Below are 21,240 nucleotides of genomic sequence, written 5' to 3'. Positions count from 1 at the left end.
GCACCGCCCACGGGCATGGACCGAGGTAGCTGCAGCAGCGGTAGCGGTTCGGCTCCCGGCCCGGGTCCGGAAGGCGAGCAGCGGCACGAGGGGGAGCCTCTGGCCCCAGATGGCAGCTCCCCGGACAGGTAGGGCAGACCATTCCACAGACCCAACTCTCAGACCTTCTCAGCACCCCCGCCCCAGGTATCCCCAGTAGCCGCCATACATCACTCCATGCAATCCCCAGCCCCTGTCCGAGCCCCTTCCGGCGCCTCCGGGCTCCGGGCCCCCTGGCCACGCCCTCATTCTGCCAAATCAATTTTCTCTCTCGCTAATACCCCCTACTGTCAGCTCCCACCTCCCTCGTCGCCCCGGGCGAACTGCCCCTCCCACTGTTCCTACCCTACCTCTAAGGCCCGGGGTTCCCCCCACCCCACCCCACCCCACCCCACCGGCCTTCCGAGCCACTCCCTCTAGGCCCTGCCCGCGCGCCTTCTCAGGGAGCCCCCAGCCTGCGGCCACCTCAGTCCGGGTTCCAGCGTGTCAGTGTGCTGGAGGGAGTGTGTGTATCGTAGACGGGAGGCTCGCCAAGGTGTGTGCCCTGGGGAGCGCAGACACTCGGCGGCCACGCCAGGGACTGTCTTTGTCCACTCTACCCTGCAAGGCCAGCTGCGCACGTGTGGGCCAGAGTCTCCGCATGTGGCAGCTACCTGCACTCTCTGGAGGCACTAAAGTGGGCAGGCTCAGAGGCTCAGGCCACCGTCAGAACCATCTCCCCGCCCCCCGCCCCCCAAGGAGCCCCAGGAGCCCCAGGAGGGCGGGCGGAGGGAGGAACACATTCCCGCTGAGGGCCCAGATCTTGATGCTCTCCTTTCTCTTCCTCCACCGTATGTGTGAGGGAACAGCCCAGCCAGGTAGCAATATGGCGCAATGTCTGTGCCCTGCTAGGTCTGCCGCCTCCAGAATCCCTCCCCTGATATGACACTGCCTTTCTATCCTGCCTGGACTGAAATAAGAGGCATTCTTTGGAGGCTCAAAGCAGAGGTAGACACATGGTCTCCAGACTGCTCCGATTAAAATGTACAGTCTGTACCTCAGGGCAAGAGGATGCCCCACAAGTGAAAAGAAATGTTTCCTTTCCTCTATTGGTAACACATCAGCCTGGACAGATTTAGCCACCTTTCCATCTGAAAGGCCCAGAGTTTTCTTCAAAGGGGTGAGACACAGGATGGATGTGTTCCTGGACCAGGGTCTACCTGGGAGTGTCACCTTACCAAAGAGCCAAGGGGTGGACAGGGCAGGAAGAGTGACAGGGCAGAGCAGGGTCCTGGGCCAGGAGCCTCCCCAGAAGGGACTGGAGAGTCATTTGGCGTCTTGATAGTCTGCCAAGGATCAACACTGTCTGGTCTGCTCACCTCCCCTGCACATGAGGGTCAATCTTGAGCACAGGAATCACTTGCTCTCCTCCAACAACTCCCTGGGATCTCTGGCGCCTCTCTGTACATCCCCAGCGACGCTGGATTCTAATCGGGCAAATTGACTCTGGGGGATAGATTCATAGTGAATATGATGGCGTGCCTGTGTGTGCCCACACACAGTCCTTTACTAATGCATCGACTACAGAACAATTTGAAAAGCTCAGTCTTTATGTTTTTAGAAATTACCTTTTTATTTTCCTACTGGTGTGAGCTGCTTCCCCCTCTCTCCTGGCCACTCTGCAGGATCACATGGATGTCCATATGGCTGTGTCTGTGGATTTGGGGGAAAGATTAATGCACATGTGCACTGCCCCTTATAAGCCTCCCAAGTGGGGGCTCTGTGTCCGGAGCCCTGTCAGCGAGGCCCTGAATGCTGTGACTTTGGCCCCTTAAGGAGGCCTGCATCACTACTTTCCAACTCCCTGCCTGCCTGTCTCAGTCACTTGGCTTACAGGCCAGCTGGCCCAGGCAGTCAGCCCAGAAAGTAGCTCATCCCAGTCAGAGCCATGGAACTGAGAGGGTGAGAATGAAAGCCCCCTGGGGAGGCAAGGTCTGGAGTGCTTAACTCATATTCTTACTAGGTCTCCTGAGCATAGAGGGCAGCAGGGGCTAGCAAGAGAAAGCTTTTATTCTGAGGAGAGTTTGGCTGTTCTCCTTGAAAGAGTTGAGACAAAGGCCCAGTCCTACAGCAGTCAGAATGTGGAGTTTTCACATTTTACCATATTGCCCTGGCTGGTGTGGCTCAGTTGGTTGGGCATCATCCCATGCACTGAAAGGTTGTTGGTTCAATTCCCAGTTAGGGTACATGCCCTGGTTGCAGGTTTGATCCCCGGTAGGGGGAGTGCAGGAGGCAGCTGATAGATCAGATCGATGTTTCCCTTTCCCTCTCCCTTCCTCTATTTCTCTCTCTTTGAAAAATCAATTTAAAAAAATTCTACCTGTTGACAATGATGGGCACAGTCAAAAAAAGGTGATATTTGGGAACAGTAGATCCCAGGTCCTTGGAGAGGGAAAGAAGGGGTTAAAAGAAAAGGGATGGCTCCAGGAAGACCTTAGTAAAAGCAAATCAATGGTGGAGGCTGGAATCTCCCTGAACAGAAGCCACCCAAAGGAGTTAGACTTATGAGGTTTGGTAGACTGGTCAAGGGAGTGTGCTCACAGTCTCCTCCAGCACCCCCTGGAGTGCTGACTTCCCTTAACATAAAAGAAACTGACACGCTAAGTGGGAGCATGGCTCCTAGGACAAGTCAAGTACTCAGTGAGTGCTTTAAGGCCGTGGGAAGTTGGAATAAGCGTCCTTGTTGCCCCACCCTCCTGACCTCTGGAAGTCAGGCCCTGCTCTAAAGAGAGAGACCAAGAGTAATGGGTCATCTTCATTCTTCAGAATCCAACCCAGACCAAGCACCGTGCCCAGTGTGTGGTAGGTGCTCACAATACACCTGCAGAATAAAAATCTTAAAGAGGCAGATGTCCACACTTAAACACATAAACTCAGGCCATTTATGCAGCTTTCTTTTGGCCCATGGAGATGGGCCCATAAGGTCTTTTAACTGGCAGGACACTGGTTGCTATGTCATTAACTTTATGGGGTCATCTGAGGTCTTGCTTTAGAACAACATTGATCAAATTCCTATTTTTCTAAATGTTGTTACTAAAAAGAAAAGTATCAGTGATTTAAATCGTGACATCAAATTCCGATGAAGCTTTTGATTAACAAAAAAGAAAGTATTAAAAGAAAAAAAAGAAAGGAAAGTATTTATAATTATATATGTAGTGAGATTCTCAGGGTGTGAGGAGTTCTCAAATAGAGATATATTATCTGAGGTGCCTAAGAGGTCAAATTGTAAATATAAATAAACTTCTTAAACTACATGCTCCCTGCAGCACTGAGTGTGAGGAGGGGCAGGAAAGCAAACGTGTCTTCCATATGTCTCCTACATATGTTATATCAGTTAATACCAAACCTGGGAGGGATCATTATCATCATATCATTATGCCACAGACATGGATGCCAATGCTCTGAGAATTGTGTGTCTTTCCCAAGGTCCCAGAGCTAGAGGATGACGGGCCAGGAGGACACCACCACTGCTCTCCCATTTTGTTCTCAGCATAAGGGTCTGTCAGCCTTCTTGGAGGAAGAGGATGAGTTTGCCTATTCTTTACCGTTCCTCTACTTGGTCTCTGGGCAGAACCCCGCCTCTGTGGGCAATGCCCACTTGCATCAGGACTCCGGCCCACAGCCCCTTCAGCAGTGCAGCAGGCAGGGCTAGAAGCCTGGTTGGTTCCGCATACACCTTGCTCTCCCACGAGGGCTGTGCAAGTTCTGGCTGGCCACAGGATCCAGGGAAATGGAGGGGAAGAGACAGGGCTCTGCCAAGGCTACCCATCCCAGAACTCTGTTCTGTGGCCATCTCCTCGTGTCCTAAGTCTGGCAATTCTGTCACTGGAGTGGCACTCCATCTACCCCCACACCCAAGGAGTGGGCTGAGTCCCTACACAGAGTGTTGCCCTCATTAGTGATTTTGGAAGAGATATCTGTTTCTGAGTCCTCCTGGCAAGTTCCTTGGGGGTCCCAACTCTATCTCCCAACTGTGCACACCCTCACAAAGCAAACCTTCTGTCCCATGGCCCAAGGTTGGTGGGAAGGCAGTAACTGCCTTAGCCACACTTTCCCTGTCTATCCCCAGCCTTGTGAAGGTCGAGCCCTCCTCTGGGCTCCTTCATCCCTCTGTGACTTCTCCCACAGCACTCAACATGTTAGACTGTCCACATCTCCCACCTGCTTTGAGTGCCTAGAGGACAAGGACTGGGACTTCTTTATCCTAGCACCACTATTAACAGACTGTCTGACACTCGGTATTCATTCAACAAACATTCCCTGGGCACCTCCTGTGCGCAAGGCACTGAGGATAGAGAGAGGGACAAATGCTTCAGGCCCCTGCTCTCCATAGCTCACATTTCATACGAGAAACAGGCAATAACCATGACAACTATATCATATAATGTCCAGTTGTGGCAACTGCTCTGAAGAATTACAAAGCAGGTAGGGGGATGGAGAACGGGTGGGCGATTGTTTAGAGAGGGTAGTCATGAGAGGCTTCTCCAAGAAGGTAATCAAACTGAGAACAGAGTGTGAGCCATGCAGTTATCTGGGAGAGGAGCAGTTATCTGTGGGGACAAGAGTGTGGCAGGTGCTCAACAAATATCTAACAAGAGAATGAACCAATGGCTGCAGCAGAAAGAAAACAGGACTGTAAGTCAGAACTGGGCTCAAGCCCAGCTCTTCACATCTCACTGAAACTCCGTTTTCAAATCTATAAACAAGGAAAGTACTTCCCCTGTAGGTTTTTGTAAAGTGTAATTAGGTCATACATGTAAAAGCACATTCGTTGCCTAGCACAGTGTCTGGCATGTAGCAGGCTGACAATAATGTGTGTGTGTATGTGTGTGTGTGTGTTTTGAGTGCATGGACAGATGAGTCAATAAGACAATGGACCCCCAAGAAGTAGATTGGGGCTATAGATCCATGGTCCCCACCCTCCTTGCCTGTCCTCCAGGACTAGTAATCGAAAACTCTCACCCTAGCCGGTTTGGCTCAGTGGATACAGCATCGGCCTGGGGACTGAAGGGTCCCGGGTTCGATTCCAGTCAAGGGTACATGCCTGGGTTTTGGGCTCGATCCCCAGTAGGGGGCATGCAAGAGGCAGCCAATCAATGATTCTCTCTCATCATCGATGTTTCTATCTCTCTATCCCTCTCTCTTCCTCTTTGAACTCAATAAAAATATATTTTTTTAAAAAAGAAAGAAAACTCTCACCAGTTTGCCTCACCCAATCTTCCCTGCCTCTTCTCTCCCCAGGTCCCAGAGCAAGGCTGTGGCCCCTGAGGCAAGCCCAGAAAGGAGCTGCTCCCTTCACAGCTGTCCCCTTGAGGACCCTTCCAGTTCTCTGGGACCTCCACCGGCAACTTCTACCCTCCAGCCTGTGGGCCCATCCAGCCCCTTGGCCCCTGCCCACTTCACTTATACCCGGGCACCGAAGGAATACCGAGGGGGCAGTTCCCTGCCAGGGCTCGGGGACCGAGCAGCTCTGTGCTCCCATGGCTCCAGCCTCAGCCCTTCCCCAGCCCCCTCACAGCATTATGGGGCCTGGAAGCCCCCATCTGTGCAGCACCACGTGATCAGCGTCAGGTAAGAGAGGTCTAGTAGCCTGCCAGCTGCCACTGGAAGGTAGGACTGGGCTAAAAAGTAGGTCCACCCTCCACCCCAACCCTCCACCCCGCCCCCCCCCGCCCCCGGGATCTGAACTCCATCATTAAGGCAGCCCAGGATGTCCCCTGACTCTGACGAAGGAGGCAGCTTGGATGGAGGAGGAAGTAAGGGTTGTAGCTGTGGTCTGGGAAAGCCTAAAAGGGTTAATGCCATCACCCTCTATCCTCCTACCCTCACCTCTCACCCTGTAAGAGGACTCTGACAAGCAAGTGTCTTTTCTTCTATTCCACAGGCAGGAACAGGCCTTCCGGATGCCAAAGAGGTAGGCCTAGGCCTTCTCTTGACCTCTAGAGTGACCAGGCTGTGCCCAGTACAGGTCCACTACCCCTTCTTGGTGGCTCCTAAGCTCACCAGCTCCTCTACCACACCCAACACCAATTCATGCGGGCTCTCCTCCTCTTTCCCAGCTATTCCCAGCTGATTGCTGAGTGGCCAGTGGCAGTGCTGCTGCTGTGTCTAGCTGTCATCCTCCTCTGCACCCTGGCTGGACTCTTGGGGGGCCACCTGCCCGACTTCTCCAAGCCCTTGCTGGTGAGGGGTCAAGGGGAGGGAGGGGGGCCCCAGGCCTGGCCACCTCAGCTCAATCTGGGGCAACAAGTCAGAGTGGCCCAGCTGGGGTGGGGGTGGGGCGGGGGCAGTGGTGAGCTCTCAGCCTACAGAGAGAGTTGGGAAGATGGTATAGAGGTGATACTCCCGTTCAACAATCCAGGCAGGTAGGCTGGCCTTCCCTGCTCCAGGGACTCAAGGGGGCAGAGCCAAGAAGGACCAGATGGAAAACCCCTCCTCCTACTTGCCTGTCTTCCTCCTCCCGCAGGGCTTTGAGCCTCGGGACACAGACATTGGACGGAAGCTCGTGGTCTGGAGAGCACTGCAGACCCTCACGGGCCCCAGGAAGCTGCTTTCCCTCTCCCCAGACCTTGAGCTGAACAGGTAATGGGTTCCCATCTTCCCACACCACTGAGGGGAATGGGAGAAAAAATGAGGTCTCCAGAGAGAGGCCACTGGGTGACCTCCACAAAGGTAGGTCAGAGGGGCTTGCTGGGGACCTCTGGGGAGTAGTGTCTGGCCTCCTCTAAGCACCCCACCCCTTGATGATGCCTGGCATTGCTTTTCTCTATACCTCAGCTCAAACCCCCACACCACTCTGAGCCCCACACCCTGGAGTAGTGCCCAGGAGGGCATGGTCCGGCCCCGGAGGATGGTGGAGCCCCTGGAGGACAGAGGGCAAGAGAATTTCTTCTGTGGCCCCCCTGGTAAGCTTCAGCTTGGCCAGTTCGTGGCTTTAATGGTGGTCCCCACCCCCACCTACTAGAACAGAAGGGGCCAGAAGAACAAATTTGGGCAGACAGAAAGGGAAGGAAGCCAGCTGGCTATATTCAAGCGGAGGAAGTTGGGTTATATTTGGGAAGATGAGGGAAGTCTCAGGTGCTCTAGCCAGGTAGAGTCAAGCTGGGTGTGGGTGGGGCACAGAAGCTGGGACGCAGGCCCAGGATGAAGCAGCCAGGAACAGGTTTCAGCCTCCTGAGAATCTGAACCTCATACGGCCCTGGGTAAGAATCTTTCCTTTGGTGGGCCCAGGACCTGGGGCAACCAGGGCTGAGCTTTGGGGTGTGTTGCAGAGAAGAGCTATGCACAGCTGGTATTCATGTCCACCTCAGCGGGAAGCCTGTGGAACCTACATGCCATCCATTCCATGTGTCACATGGAACAGGATCAGGTGAGCTGACTGGGGAGGCACCAGGGGCTGGGTGTGGAGGGAACCAGGACACCAAGAACCTGACCCCAAGGAAATGCTGCTGAGTCAGGACTGCCAGGGTGGCCTGGGGAAGAGCCTTCCCTGCTTAGAAAATGATCCCAGTGCTGCTGAGAGGCTCCAGGTGGGGGTGGGGGTGGGGAGGAAGAGTCAGCTGTTTTCAGAAGAGCCAAAACACAAGTGTTGGAAGACAGAACATGCAGAGCCTGGGGCTTTCCTAAAGGTCCTAAAAAGGAGCTCAAGAAGTGTTAAAGAGGCCCCAGCCCAAGGGCCCCAGGCCCCATCAATCCAAGCAGTGCACAAGGGTATCCACCAAAAGACACTGGTGAAGAACATGTGCTCTGCCCTAGCCAGTTTGGCTCAGTGTATAGAGCAGTGATGGCGAACCTTTTGAGCTCGCTGTGTCAACATTTTGAAAAACCCTAACTTAACTCTGGTGCCGTGTCACATATAGAAATTTTTTGATATTTGCGACCATAGTAAAACAAAGACTTATATTTTTGATATTTATTTTATCTATTTAAATGCCATTTAACAAAGAAAAATCAACCAAAAAAATGAGTTCGAGTGTCACCTCTGACACGCGTGTCATAGGTTCGCCATCACTGGTATAGAGCATCAGCCCCCGGACGGAAGGGTTGCAGGTTGGATTTCGGTCAAGGGCATATACCTCAATTGCAGGCTTGAGGTAACCAACCGATGTCTCTATCTCTCTTTCTCTCTCCCCCCTTTCTCTCTCCCTCTCTTCTTCCCATCCACTTTCTTTAAAAATCAATGGAAAAATATCCTTGGTTGAGGATTAACAAAACAAACAAAAAAGACCATGTGCTCTGGAGTCAGATGCTGATTTCAAGGCCAGCTCCAATACTCCCTAGGGCAGTGGGTCTCAGCCTTCCTAATGCCACGACCCTTTAAAACAGTTCCTCATGTTGTGGTGACCCCCAACCATAAAATTATTTTCGTTGCTACTTCATAACTGTAATTTTGCTACTGTTATGAATCGTCATGTAAATATCTGATATGCAGGATGTATTTTCATTGTTACAAATTGAACATAATTAAAGCATAGTGATTAATCACAAAAACAATATGTAATTATATATGTGTTTTCCGATGGTCTTAGGTGACCCCTCTGAAAGGGTCGTTCGACCTCCAAAGGGGTCGCGACCCACTGGTTGAGAACCGCTGCCCTAGGGGAATTCAGACTGCTGACTACCAGCTGCCCTCTCGCAAGCTGTGTGACTTCAGACATGTTTCTTAACCTCTCAGTGCCTCAGTCTTTGTATATATAAAGTGGGATAAGCCCTAGCCGGTTTTGCTCAGTGGATAGAGCATCAGCCTGTGGACTGAAGGGTCCCGGGTTCAATTCTGGTCAAGGGCACATGCCTGGGTTGCGGGCTCGATCCCCAGTGTGGGGCATGCAGGAAGCAGCCGATCAATGATTCTCTATCATCATTGATATTTCTATCTCTTCTTCTCTGAAGTCAATTAAAAAATATTTAAAATAAATAAATAAACAGAAAACAAATAATAAAGTGGGGATAAGAATGGTATTTCCTCATAAGGATGTTGTGACAATTAAGATAGAGTTTGTAAAACTGTAACATAATGACTGGCAATAGTAATCTCAATAAATGTTACCATAGTCACCATGATCTCAGAGCCAAGGCCATACATCCAGCTGGTGGCAGAACAGAGCCTCTGGTTCCCAGGCGGGTGCTCTCTGTAACTACACCAGCTGTTGTGATGTCTACAGCAAGTGGGAGAGAAAAGGAGGCACGAGGTCTGATAAGTACACAGACCTGTGCCTAAGAGGGTTGAAGCAGACTAGTAGACAGAGGCGGGGGCGAGGGTTTGGCAGGGACTCCGATCCTGGAATGTTTTGGCCTCCGCTTTTCTCACCGTTTGCTTCCAGTTCCCTGGACCTCTGGCCCTGTTCCATCTGTGACTGCCACTTCCACTCCTACTCCTGGCTCAGACAGTGTAGAGTTGAGGTGTGTGACCTGCAGGGGCCCTGAGGGCAGGACCTGTCGGGCTGGGGCCTCAGCACCATTCCCGAGGCTCCTCTTTGATGGAGTCAAGATGTTAAGTGCTGACACCTGGGCCACGAGCCAAAGGCAGCTCTGAGACAAGCCAGTTCTGCTGGGTTGTCAGGATGCCTCTCTCCCTCCGCTCTGCAGCCTGAAAGGAGGTGAGAAGGCCTCGGATAGGGCTGGGAAACCCGCCCCGGCACTGCCCCTGAGCTCTCTCCTGCTCTCTGTGCCCTACAGATCCGCTCCCATCACCGCTTTGGGGCTCTGTGCCAGCGCACAGCAGCCAACGAGTGCTGCCCCAGCTGGTCCCTGGGCAACTATGTGGCAGTGCTCTCCAACCGCTCCTCCTGCCTGGACACGACTCACGCAGACGCAGCCCGCATACTGGCCCTGCTCCGGACCTGTGCCCTCTACTACCACCGTGGGGCCCTGGGGCCCCCTTGTCTGGGACCTGGGCAGGACAAGCCCTCACGCTGTGCCCAGGTCCCCACCAAGTGCTCCCGGAGCAGCGCCGTCTACCAACTTCTGCACTTTCTGCTGGACAAGGACTTTCTGAGTCCCCAGACTGCTGACTACCAGGTGCCCTCCCTCAAGTACAGCCTGCTCTTCCTGCCCACCCCAAAGGGTGCCTCCATGATGGGCATCTACCTGGACCACCTAGCCACCCCCTGGGGGCTCTCTGACAATTACACGTCCATCACTGGCATGGATCTGGGCCTCAAGCAGGAGCTGTTGAGGCACTACCTAGCCCAGGACACGGTGTACCCCTTGCTGGCCCTGGCTGCCATCTTCCTCAGCGTTGCTCTCTACCTGCGCTCCTTCTTCCTCACGCTCATGGTGCTGCTAGGGGTGCTGGGCTCCCTCCTGGTGGCCTTCTTTCTTTACCGAGTGGCCTTCCGCATGGCCTACTTCCCCTTCGTCAATCTGGCGGCCCTCGTCCTGCTCAGCAGCGTCTGCACCAACCACACCCTCGTCTTCTCCGACCTCTGGCGCCTCAGCAAGAGCCAGCTGCCCTCCGGGGGGCTGGTGCAGCGCGTGGGCCGCACCATGCATCACTTCGGCTACCTGCTGCTGGTCTCCGGCCTCACCACCAGCGCGGCCTTCTACGCCAGCTACCTGAGCCGCCTCCCGGCCGTGCGCTGCTTCGCCCTCTACATGGGCACGGCCGTGCTGGCGCACCTGGCGCTCGCGCTGGCCTGGCTGCCCTCTGCGTTCGTGCTCCACGAGCGCTACCTGGCGCGCAGCTGTGGGGCCCGGGGGCAGGGCCCGGGGGCCGGCAGCGCGCCCCGGCGGCTGGCGCTGGCGCTGCACCGGCGGCTCCGGGGCCTCCGGAGGGCCGCGGCCGGGACCTCCCGCCTGCTCTTCCAGCGCCTCCTGCCCTGCGGCGTCATCAAGTTCCGCTACATCTGGATCTGCTGGTTCACGGCGCTGGCGGCAGGGGGCGCCTACATCGCCGGCGTCAGCCCCCGCCTGCGGCTGCCCACGCTGCTGCCGCCCCGCGGCCAGGTCTTCCGGCCCAGCCACCCCTTCGAGCGCTTCGACGCGGAGTACCGCCAGCAATTCCAGTTCGAGCGGCTGCCTGAGGGCGAGGGCGGCCACATGCCCGTGATCCTGGTGTGGGGCATCCTGCCCGTAGACACTGGGGACCCCCTGGACCCTCGCAGCAACAGCTCCCTGGTTAGTGACCCGGCCTTCTCGGCCAGCAGTCCCGAGGCCCAGCGCTGGCTGCTGGCACTCTGCTACGGGGCTCGGAACCAGAGTTTCTTTGGTGCCCAGCCAGAGGGCTGGCCCACGCTGTGCTTCGTGGAGGCCCTCCAACACTGGATGGGGAGCCCCAGTTGTGGTCGCCTGGGGCCTGGCCTCTGCTGTGGCCCCTCGGGATTCCCCTGGGCACCGCAGCTTTTCCTGCACTGCCTCAAGATGATGGCTCTGGAGCAAAGCCCAGACAGCACCCGGGACCTGGGGCTCCGCTTCAATACCCAGGGCAGCCTGGCTGCCCTGGTCCTGCAGTTCCAGACCAGCTTCCAGTACAGCCCGAACTACAGCCAGGCCCACCACTTCTACACTGAGGTCAGCCACTGGCTGGCCGCGGAGCTGAGCAGGGCACCCCCCGGCCTCCGCCAGGGCTGGTTCACCAGCCGTCTGGAGCTGTACAGCCTGCAGCACAGCCTCAGCACCGAGCCCGCCGTGGTGCTAGGCCTGGCTCTGGCGCTGGCCTTTGCCACGCTGCTGCTGGGCACCTGGAACGTTCCACTCAGCCTGTTCTCCGTGACAGCGGTGGCAGGCACCGTACTGCTCACCGTGGGGCTCCTGGTTCTACTGGAGTGGCAGCTCAACACTGCCGAGGTGCTCTTTCTCTCTGCCTCCGTGGGCCTCTCGGTAGACTTCACTGTCAATTACTGCATCTCCTATCACCTTTGCCCGCACCCGGACCGCCTGAGCCGCGTGGCCTTCTCACTGCGCCAGACCAGCCGCGCCACAGCCATGGGGGCTGCAGCCCTGTTTGCAGCGGGTGTGCTCATGCTGCCTGCCACGGTGCTGCTCTATCGCAAGCTGGGCATTATCCTCATGATGGTCAAGTGCGTCAGCTGCGGCTTTGCCAGCTTCTTCTTCCAATCTCTCTGCTGTTTTTTTGGGCCGGAGAAGAACTGTGGGCAGATCCTCTGGCCCTGTGCCCACCTGCCGTGGGACGCCAGAGCTGGAGAGCCAGGTGGGGAGAAGGTAGGCCGCCCACGACCAGGGCCACCCGGGTCCTGCTCAGAGCAGTATGAGCTACAGCCCCTGGCACGGCGCCGGAGCCCCAGCTTTGACACCAGCACAGCCACCAGCAAACTGTCTCACCGGCCCTCTGTGCTCTCTGAGGATATACAGCTTCACGATGGCCCCTGCTGCTCCCGGCCCCCCCTGGCCCCTGCCTCACCAAGAGAGCTGTTCCTGGACCACCAGGCGGTCTTCAGCCAGTGCCCAGCCCTGCAGACCTCCTCCCCTTATAAGCAGGCTGGCCCCAGCTCCCAAACCCAGGCCAGACAGGACTCCCAAGGACAGAAGGCTGAGCCCGTGCCGGCCTCACCAGAAGCCCCAGCCCCAGCCCACGCCCCCAAGCCCAAGGCTGCAGAGCCCCCTGATTGCCTCTGCTCCTCAGCCAGCACCCTGGAGGGGCTCAGCGTCTCTGACGAGACCTGCCTAAGCACCTCTGAGCCCAGTGCCCGAGTACCAGACTCCATGGGTGCCTCCCCCGACGACCTGGATGAAACTGAGCAATCAGTACCTGAGCGAGGCCAGCTGAACGGGAAGCGGGACACCCTGTGGCTGGCGCTGAAGGAGACTGTGTACGATCCATCACTGCCTGCCTCCCACCAGAGCAGCTCGTCCTGGAAGGGCCGAGGGGGGCCAGGGGATGGCAGCCCTGTGGTGCTGCCCAACAGCCAACCAGATCTTCCAGACGTTTGGCTGCGCAGGCCCAGCACCCACACTTCAGGCTACAGTAGTTGAGAGAGGCCCAGGAAGGCTGGATCAGGGTACAGAGCCTGGACCAGGGTGCAGGCAGGGGCAGCATCAGGCCGGAGCTTGATGGTGTTTTCCCATGTCAGCATGGAGAGGCCTCACCCTTCAGCTTTGGATTTTAAACCCTGACAGATATTCCAGCCTTGGTCCGGGCTGCTGCTTACACCCCACATCTGGAGGATTCAGTGGGGAGAGACTTTGGAGGGGAAACGCCCCGCTCTCCTTGGGACCTGCTGAGGGCTCCTGAGCCCCCACAGTGCCAACCAGGACCCACCCCAGCGTATCTCACCAAGCAGGGGTCCCGGGGAATCTCAGCAGCCTCCTGGGCCTCGTGCTTTTCAGGGGCTCTTTATCAGGACACTTGCTTCTCTTTGGGGAGCTTCTCTGTGCCGGAGTGGGTCTGGGGCCTCTGTCCTGAACTGCCCTGCTCCCCTCACTTACCCAGTCTGACCAGAAGTTCATCAAGGCCAAGCTTGAGGTGGCAGGAGCAGGAGAAGGAGGACTGCTCGGCCTCAGAGCATCCCTCTTATATTGCAGGCTGGTCCCTTCCTAGGAAGCTGCTGTGGCAGGGAGAGTGGGTGCCCCTGTTAATCGGAATCCTTTCCATCCCTGCCTTAGTTTACGGAACACTTCCATACTTGTCTCCTTGGAATCTCACTTCACGGTGGGGTAGCCTGCAGTTGGCCCGGTTCTTTGGCCCCCAACTAAGCTGATTTACCCAAAGTCACGTAGCTAATAAATGGCAAAGCAGGATCCCACACTCACTCCACCACGACAGCTCCCACTCTCCTGGCCACCTATCCCAAGGCTGTCCTGATCTTTTACCTCTAGCACCTTCCTGTGACCTGCCTTCTCGGATGTCTCTGAGTAAGCCCCACTCTCTCCCCCCACCCCACTTTACCTTCATTTCCAGAGCAAGCCTGGAGTTCCTCCCCATCATCCCTGTGTGTCACTCCAAATTCAGCTGAGATGCCTCCCTGCCATAGGGTATCCTGGCTAATCTGATTCCCTGGTTCAGAGTAAGGGGCATGCCTCCTCTGGAGAGCCCCCACCGGAAGAGACACTGAGGGAAGTAGAGGTGGAGCAGAGTTCAATTAAGGCAAGAACTCAGGACTGCCCCTTTTGGGACTGTGAGGGTCTGAAGCTGTTCCCCAGGTAGGGTCCCCAGCTTCCTAAGGACAGGCGTCCCTGGTGGCCAGCAGCAGACCAAGGGCTGAATCCTCCTCTCCACATCAGTGAGTCTCTTTGGAAGGTTTTATCCCCTGTAAGAGATCATGACACTCAGAGCATCAGCAACTTACTGAACACCTACTCTGCATGTGGCAGAGGAAAATCGACATCTTCCCTCAAGGAGCTCACCTTCTGACTGAGGAAACAGTTCACACATCTGTGCCTGTCACCCTCAGTATTGCTAGAGCTCGAGTACCAGGACTGGGTAACCAGGAAGGCTTCCTGGAAGAGGAACAACTTGCACTGTGCTTCAGAATCCTAAGTATCTCAGACTGGAAGGAATGATCCTCCGCTCCAGCAGTTTTCAAACTTTGTAGCCGCAGGACCCTTTCTTCAAAGAATTATTGTATGGAAACACAGTATATAAAACAGATCAAAAGCAGCTACTCTGGTGGGTGCTGGGTGGGGAGTACAGCTCAGCCCTCCTTTCCGCTGTGCCTGGGAAACCCCTCAAACTCTGAAGGCTCCACAGAATGTGGTGTGAAAACCCCTGATTCAGGCCATTTTACAGATGAGTATCACAAAGGAGAAGGGAGTTCTCTAGGAACAAACAGTCTGGCAGAGCTGGAGACAAATCAAGGAGTGTTTTGGTTTTTCCTGTGTTGTTGAGACTCGCCTGTCACCCAAGTAGCTCGTGAAGTGGGACAGAAACCCAAATGAGACATGGGATTTGAAGACACAGAAGCCTGTGGGCAAGATAAGTAAATCAAACCCATTGGACTCCTGACACTAGGAAGGGAGGGTAGTGACGAGGACATAACTTGGACCTGCCCCGCAGAGATCTCCATGTCCAAGTAGAATTCAGCCTCTCTGGCCTAGGGCTGCTCATCAGGACTGTCTATGGACTGTCCTCCTGCTATCACACAGCCAGGCTGAGAGGCCCTGGTCTCATCTGGGACCATCAGCTCACAGAGGGAGGACAGGTGAGCCCTTCCTCCTGAGCATGAGCAGAAGTCTGGCCTTGACTCAAAAGAGAGTCCAGCATCTTAGTTGCTTCTCAGCAACTCACTGTTGTGGGAGGGCAGCAGGGACCTGGACCAAAAAACCCTGCTCCTCCACACCCTTTTTTGAAGGGTCTCAGGTTCAATGCTGGTCAAAGGCATGTACCTCGATCATGGGCCCCAGTCTGGGCGTGTGCAGTAGGCAACCAATCGATGTGTCTCTCTCACATCAATGTTTCTCTCTCTGTCTCTCCCCTCCCCCTCCCTTCCACTGTCTAAAAACAATGGAAAAAATATCCTTGGGTGAGGATTCAAAAAAAAAAAGGATGGCCCAAACCAACAGCAGGCACCCCACTCCAGCAGGTAATCCAGCCGCCTCTCTAGCCTCAGTTTTAGAAAGCAGGATTTAAAGCATTTTCAATTTCCTTTGACTTTAGCAGGTCTATTCCCTTTATTATTGTTACAGGTGATTACAATGAATGTGTGGACCTGGACACATGTGGGGAGAGGCTTAGAAGCATGTTATGAGGCAGGGGAAAACCAGTCAAAGCATTCACATTTGCTCTTGAAAATTGCAGAAATGATTTCTTAATACCGAGACACTTTAAAATAGAAGTCCATTAAAGTTCTCTTGGGACTTGAGAGTATTTCTCCCATTTGTGCCACTGATCCTTGAACTCACACTCAGAGTATGTATGTGTGCTGTGTTTTTAAAATGTAACTTGGTATAGTTTGTTACAACGGGAAAGCCCATCCTTCCATGGCTGTGGTGCTTTGATGACGATGGGAGACAGAGATTGATGTGACCGCAGAATCTTAGATTTTTACTGGCACATGGCATATCCCATCCCATAATAGTCAGTATCCCAACTTGAAACTGGTTCTGAAAGAGACATCTCACAAGAGATGTATAAGCCAAACTTCCTCAGCCCCCTCCGATTTCATTCTTCTCCCAAGGACGCAGGTGCGGGGCAGCAGTTTTACAATCTTCACGTTGTCTGGAGAGTTTCTGGTCTTTTCTTCCGTGTTGGCCTTATCTCAGCCTTTGATAATACACACGGGCAATGACAAGCTCTCTGGCACCCCACGCACACATCAAGATCCCATTGGCTTGGGGATAGGAAAAACAGACATTCCAAACCCTTTCTACCCTGACCCTTGTTCACAGGGCGACTGTAACTCAAGGTCTGGAGGCGTTTATGCTTAAGAGAAGAAATTGTAACATAATTCGTTGGGCAGATGAAAAATAAAAGAAAGCCATTATGTGCTATGTAAATGGCTGGCAGTCCAAAGCCACCCTGTAACTGAAGAGCCCTGGAAGGACCTTGATAAACTATAATTATTATCAGGCCTCTGTGTGATTATTCACCGTTATCTCTCAATATAGGGGAAGGATCAGCATTTTACTGTTAGGCCTAATCAAATCATTGAATGGATACCCTCTCCCCTGGGAATGGACCTTTAGATCATTTCACAACCGACATTCCCTTTCACTTAGACCACATTCCATTTGCTAAGACCGTTATCCTTCCCGCCCGGAGAATTCTCCACTCAGAAAAAGCCCTTTAAAACCTCTGACTCCTCGTCCCGGGGTGTTGGCACCATTTTGGGGCTCAGCCCATCTGGGTTTCCAGATGACCTAATACATTTATAATTCTTTACCCCTTTTGGCCTTGTGCTCCCCTTTGACAACCCTAACATTTACCAAATTCATAAATATCAAGCAAGAACTTTAGTATTGCTAAAGAAAATCACACAGCTGGGCAGATTGATGTAGATCTGAATTCATGACCACCAACCTCAACTGGACCCTCAGCCCTGCCCAACTAGTTTCCATTCTAGTTACTAGTTTCCAATCTTTGTCATGACCATTTCATACTTTTTCGACCTTCCTCAAATATCTGATGGCCATATCCATCTTCCACAACCCCACTGTCAGTAGACAACTCATTCTTCATAAAGAAAGCTGGAAATGGACTCACCTCAAGGCATCAAGTCCCCAGCTCACCTAGCCCTGCTCCTGCCTGCTTCTGTCCCCATCCCTTCTATCAGCACAAAGGAAGTAGTAATGGTTCCATTAATGGCTTCACACGGCACAAGAGGCCTTCAAAAAAGGGCTTGCATGCCCACAGGGACATGAAGACTTTCCAAAAGGTAGGTGGACACAGACAGTTTTAAGGAAATCAATTTCCAGAGCGTCCTCCTTTCTCTGTTCCCTCTCTTTATATTGATCAGCCTAAGAAGGAGGCGTGGGTCAGTCAGTTCTTCTCTATCTCCATTTTCCCAGTTGACCCCTCCTTCATGTTGAATCCTACTCTGGCAACTCTCTCAGAGGACAACTTGAGAATACTCTGCTTGAGGGAGTCCTTGAAGGAGCAAAGCCTAGAGAGCCTCCATGAGAAGTTTCAGTTCTGTGCCTTCTCCATTTAATTTGAATTCTTTGAATTGAAAAACAAAATTAAGAACAAAAAAAATTAAATAAAAAATTGAAAATCAGACATTTTGTAATAGAAAGTCAATCTGATTTGGCAGATGAGTTTGACACAGAGGACTGGCTTTGCAAATAGGATATATGGTGGACATTTTCCAAAATTAGAATCATTTAAATCCGAAACTTCATGATTTGAACAAAAATATATTTAAAGTACATATACAACGATCCCTTCTAGCCAAGATGGAGTAGCAGGGATCAGATTTACCCTCCTTCCTGAAACAACAACCAAACAGGAAAAAAAAAAATGAAACAACATTTTTCATGACACTAGATATCAGACAAGAAAGGACAGTGATCCCTGATAGACAAGAAACAAATGAAGTGGGCCCTCTAATTGCTCAGCTTACTGCTTGAGAGAGTTTGCAGATATATTGCAGGAAAGGAGACCCCAGGCAGGGCCATGCAGACTTCCTGAGCTAAGGAGATAGCTCAGGGTTTGGGGCAAACAAGGTAGCTAGAGAGCTCAGGATACAATACTGGATAGGAGAAAGGTGCAGAGAGAGAGTTCTGGAGATCTGCAAAGGGCCTCCCTGAGTGTTCTGCAGAGCACTGCTCAACAGATAAATGTGAGGAAACTACTTGAGACCAAGGAAAGAACCACCCAAAATGATTAAAAGGAACAGCAGTCACCAGTTACACAGGGCTGGAACATAGTCTTTTCCCATTAGCCAGACTGAAAAACCTCATAATTTATGGAGCATTGGTTAGAATTTTCAAAAAGTTCTTGGTTCAGTTTTGGGGACTCGTTAGACCTAGTTTAAACACTGATTGCTCTCACCTAATAAATCTCAAAAGCAAGACCTGAAGGGATCAAACTGTTTCTAAGTAATGTAATGTTATCCCAGAACAAACCTTCAGAATATTACAGGAATACAAAAATAACCAGCACCCAAAAACATAAAATTCACAATGTCTGGGGTCAAATAAAAAATTACCAATCATGCAAAGAAGCAGAAAAATATGACCCATAGTGAGGGGAAAATCAATTTATACCAATCCAGAACTGATACTTATATGAGAATTACCTGACAAGGACCTAAAAAAGTTATTGTAACTGTATCCCATGTATTCACATAGCTAAGTGGAAACTTGGAAGGTATTTTTAAAATATGCAAATTGAACTTGTAGAGATAAAAAATCACTGGATGGAATTAAAAACAGTTTAGACACTGCAGAAAAAGATTAGTGAACTTGAAGACATAGAAAATTACCCAAAATGAAATATCAAAAGAAAAAAATAATTTTAGAAATGAATAAATATGATGCATAATATATAATAAGTAGAAAGTATATGTCCTTTATAAATATTTAAAATTATGAAAACATTTATTAGGCATCAACTGAAACATTGTTTTTTTGTCTTATTATTTTGTGGGGTATATGAATGAACAAAAGAACTTGAAGATGCTGCTGTAGATCCATCTTCCATCCCTCTTTCTCTATGACTTTACTCCTTTGATCATCCCCTCTCCTCTCTGAAGCATCCTTTTCTTCCTCTCAGCTGGCACATGTATCAAGTAGTATCTGCACCTTCAAGCACCCAACCCACCTCCAGTTACCGCTTAACTGCTCCTCCATTCACAAGCTCTCAGTCTACACCTGCCATCTCCGCCTCCTCCTCTCATGCACTCTTCAACCTCCTCCCACATGGCTGCCACTCAACCTCTGCACCAGACTTTCTCTCCCTATACTCACCAATGACTTCTTTGTTGCTAAATTAAATGGATCCTTTTTCTTTCTCATCTCACTTACCCTTTTGTGTTGATTTTCAATAGTTTACCATTCCCTCCTTCACTCCTTCAGCAGTTTTCCTTCTTAGCTCCCCCCCCCTTTTTTTCCCCCTTCTCACCTCTCTGGCACCTCTTTATCATGTTTCCTAGCTGGCACCTCCGTATCACAACTTCTAAATGCTGCTGTCCCTAAGGCTCTCTGTGCACTTCTTCCCTTGGTGACCTCCTCCGATGTTGTGGATTTAAATGCATCCATATACCCATAACTCCCAAAGGGTATCGCCACCTAGACTCTCTTCTGGGCTCAAAGCCTATATTTCCCATTGGCTACCTAATAGTTTAAACACCTGAATGTCTCAGAGGCATTTCAAGCTTACCATGTTCAAAACTAAATGCTCAATCTCCCCACAACACAGAGTAGTGATTCTAATCACCTAATTATTCAAGCCAGGGCGTCATCCTTAAGATTTCCCTCTCCCTTCTCCTCCACTCCCTGCCCCACTTCCAATCTAGCACTGAGTTCTGAGATCCAATCTCCAGAAGTTGTCTTAAATGTATCTGATTGTCTCTTCGTTTCCACGAATACCACCACCCTCATGGCCAACCCACCATCTTCTCCCACTTGAATGATTACAGTAGCCTCCCAATTGTCTTCCTAGTTCCACTCTTGCCCCCTTCCAACCCATTCTCTGGGGTAGCCAGAATGAGCTTTAAAAATATGTATATATGTTTTTTTTTAATTGATTTCAGAGAGGAAGGAAGAGGGAGAGAGAGATCGAAACATCAATCATGAGAGAGAATCATTGATTGGCTGCACACCCTTTACCGGGGATTGAGCCAAAAACCCGGGCATGTGCCCTGACTGGAAATCAAACTGTGATTTCTCCTGGTTCACAGGTTGATGCACAATCATTGAGCCACACTGGCCTAGCCAGAATGAGCTTTTTAAAATATAACTTGAACCCGGCTGGTGTGGCTCAGTGGATTGAGCGTTGTCCCTTGTATCAAGAGGTCTCCAGTTTGATTCCTGGTCAGAGTACATGCCCCAGTTGGAGCTGGATCCGCAGTAGGGAGCATGCAGGAGGCAATCTATTGATCGATCGATAGATTTATGTTTCTATCTCCCTCTCTTTTCCTCTCTATCTAAAAATCAATAAAAGCATATTTTAAAAATAAATAAAATATAATGTGAAGAATACTCTCCTGCTCTACTCCTATCCTATATAATAAAAGCCTAATATGCAAATCGACCGAAGGGCAGAACGACCAGTTGCTAATGATGTGCAATCTCTGGCCAGGCCTAGGGACCCTACCCGTGCAGGAATTTCGTGCACCGGCCCTCTAGTACTTCGATAGCTTCCCATTACTCTTTAGATAAAATCTAATCTCTTTACCTTTGGCTTACAAAGGCTGCCATTCTTCCAACTCTATCTGTACCACTCTCCTTGAATTTTTCAGCCCCTTCTAGGAGAAAAGCCCATTCCAGCCTCAGGACTTTGCATCTCTGCCCCTCCCCCACTGGTAATCTGATTAAGTCCCACTTATCCTGACATCACTGGGAGGTGGTCCCTTACATTTAAACTTGCTTTCCCTGCTTTTCTCTCACGCGGAACATTGTACTCTTCCTTCATAGTTTTACTACAGTTGGCAAATATATATCTATTTGACATATGTCCAGCTTTATTGAGATATAATTGACAAGTTCATATGATTATTTGTTCGCTAGATTGTAAGCTCCAGGAGGAGCGCAGAACCAAGGTCTCAATACTTGTCTCTCTCCTCTTTCTCGCCCCCCCTACACCCCCCCCCCCCCCCCCCCCCCCCC

The 21,240-nt window shown here is 51.9% G+C and overlaps 1 protein-coding gene across 1 annotated transcript; it reads left to right on the top strand.

The window, feature by feature from the left end:
• DISP2 (dispatched RND transporter family member 2) lies at positions 1 to 16,536 on the top strand. Its single transcript, XM_070425169.1, has 8 exons — positions 1 to 128; positions 5,320 to 5,649; positions 5,963 to 5,992; positions 6,138 to 6,261; positions 6,545 to 6,660; positions 6,856 to 6,983; positions 7,350 to 7,447; positions 9,754 to 16,536. The coding sequence occupies exons 1-8, from the start codon at positions 16 to 18 to the stop codon at positions 13,006 to 13,008; spliced, it is 4,194 nt and encodes a 1,397-aa protein (XP_070281270.1). The 5' UTR covers positions 1 to 15; the 3' UTR covers positions 13,009 to 16,536.
• Positions 16,537 to 21,240: the final 4,704 nt, after the last annotated feature.

This window comes from Myotis yumanensis, unplaced genomic scaffold (assembly GCF_028538775.1).
Source record: "Myotis yumanensis isolate MYYU_CA2020_CCGP unplaced genomic scaffold, mMyoYum1.0.hap1 SCAF_1, whole genome shotgun sequence".
In the NCBI taxonomy this organism is placed as follows: Eukaryota; Metazoa; Chordata; class Mammalia; order Chiroptera; family Vespertilionidae; genus Myotis; species Myotis yumanensis.
Note: the sequence above shows the minus strand (reverse complement) of the source record. Positions and strands in the feature narration are given on the sequence as shown.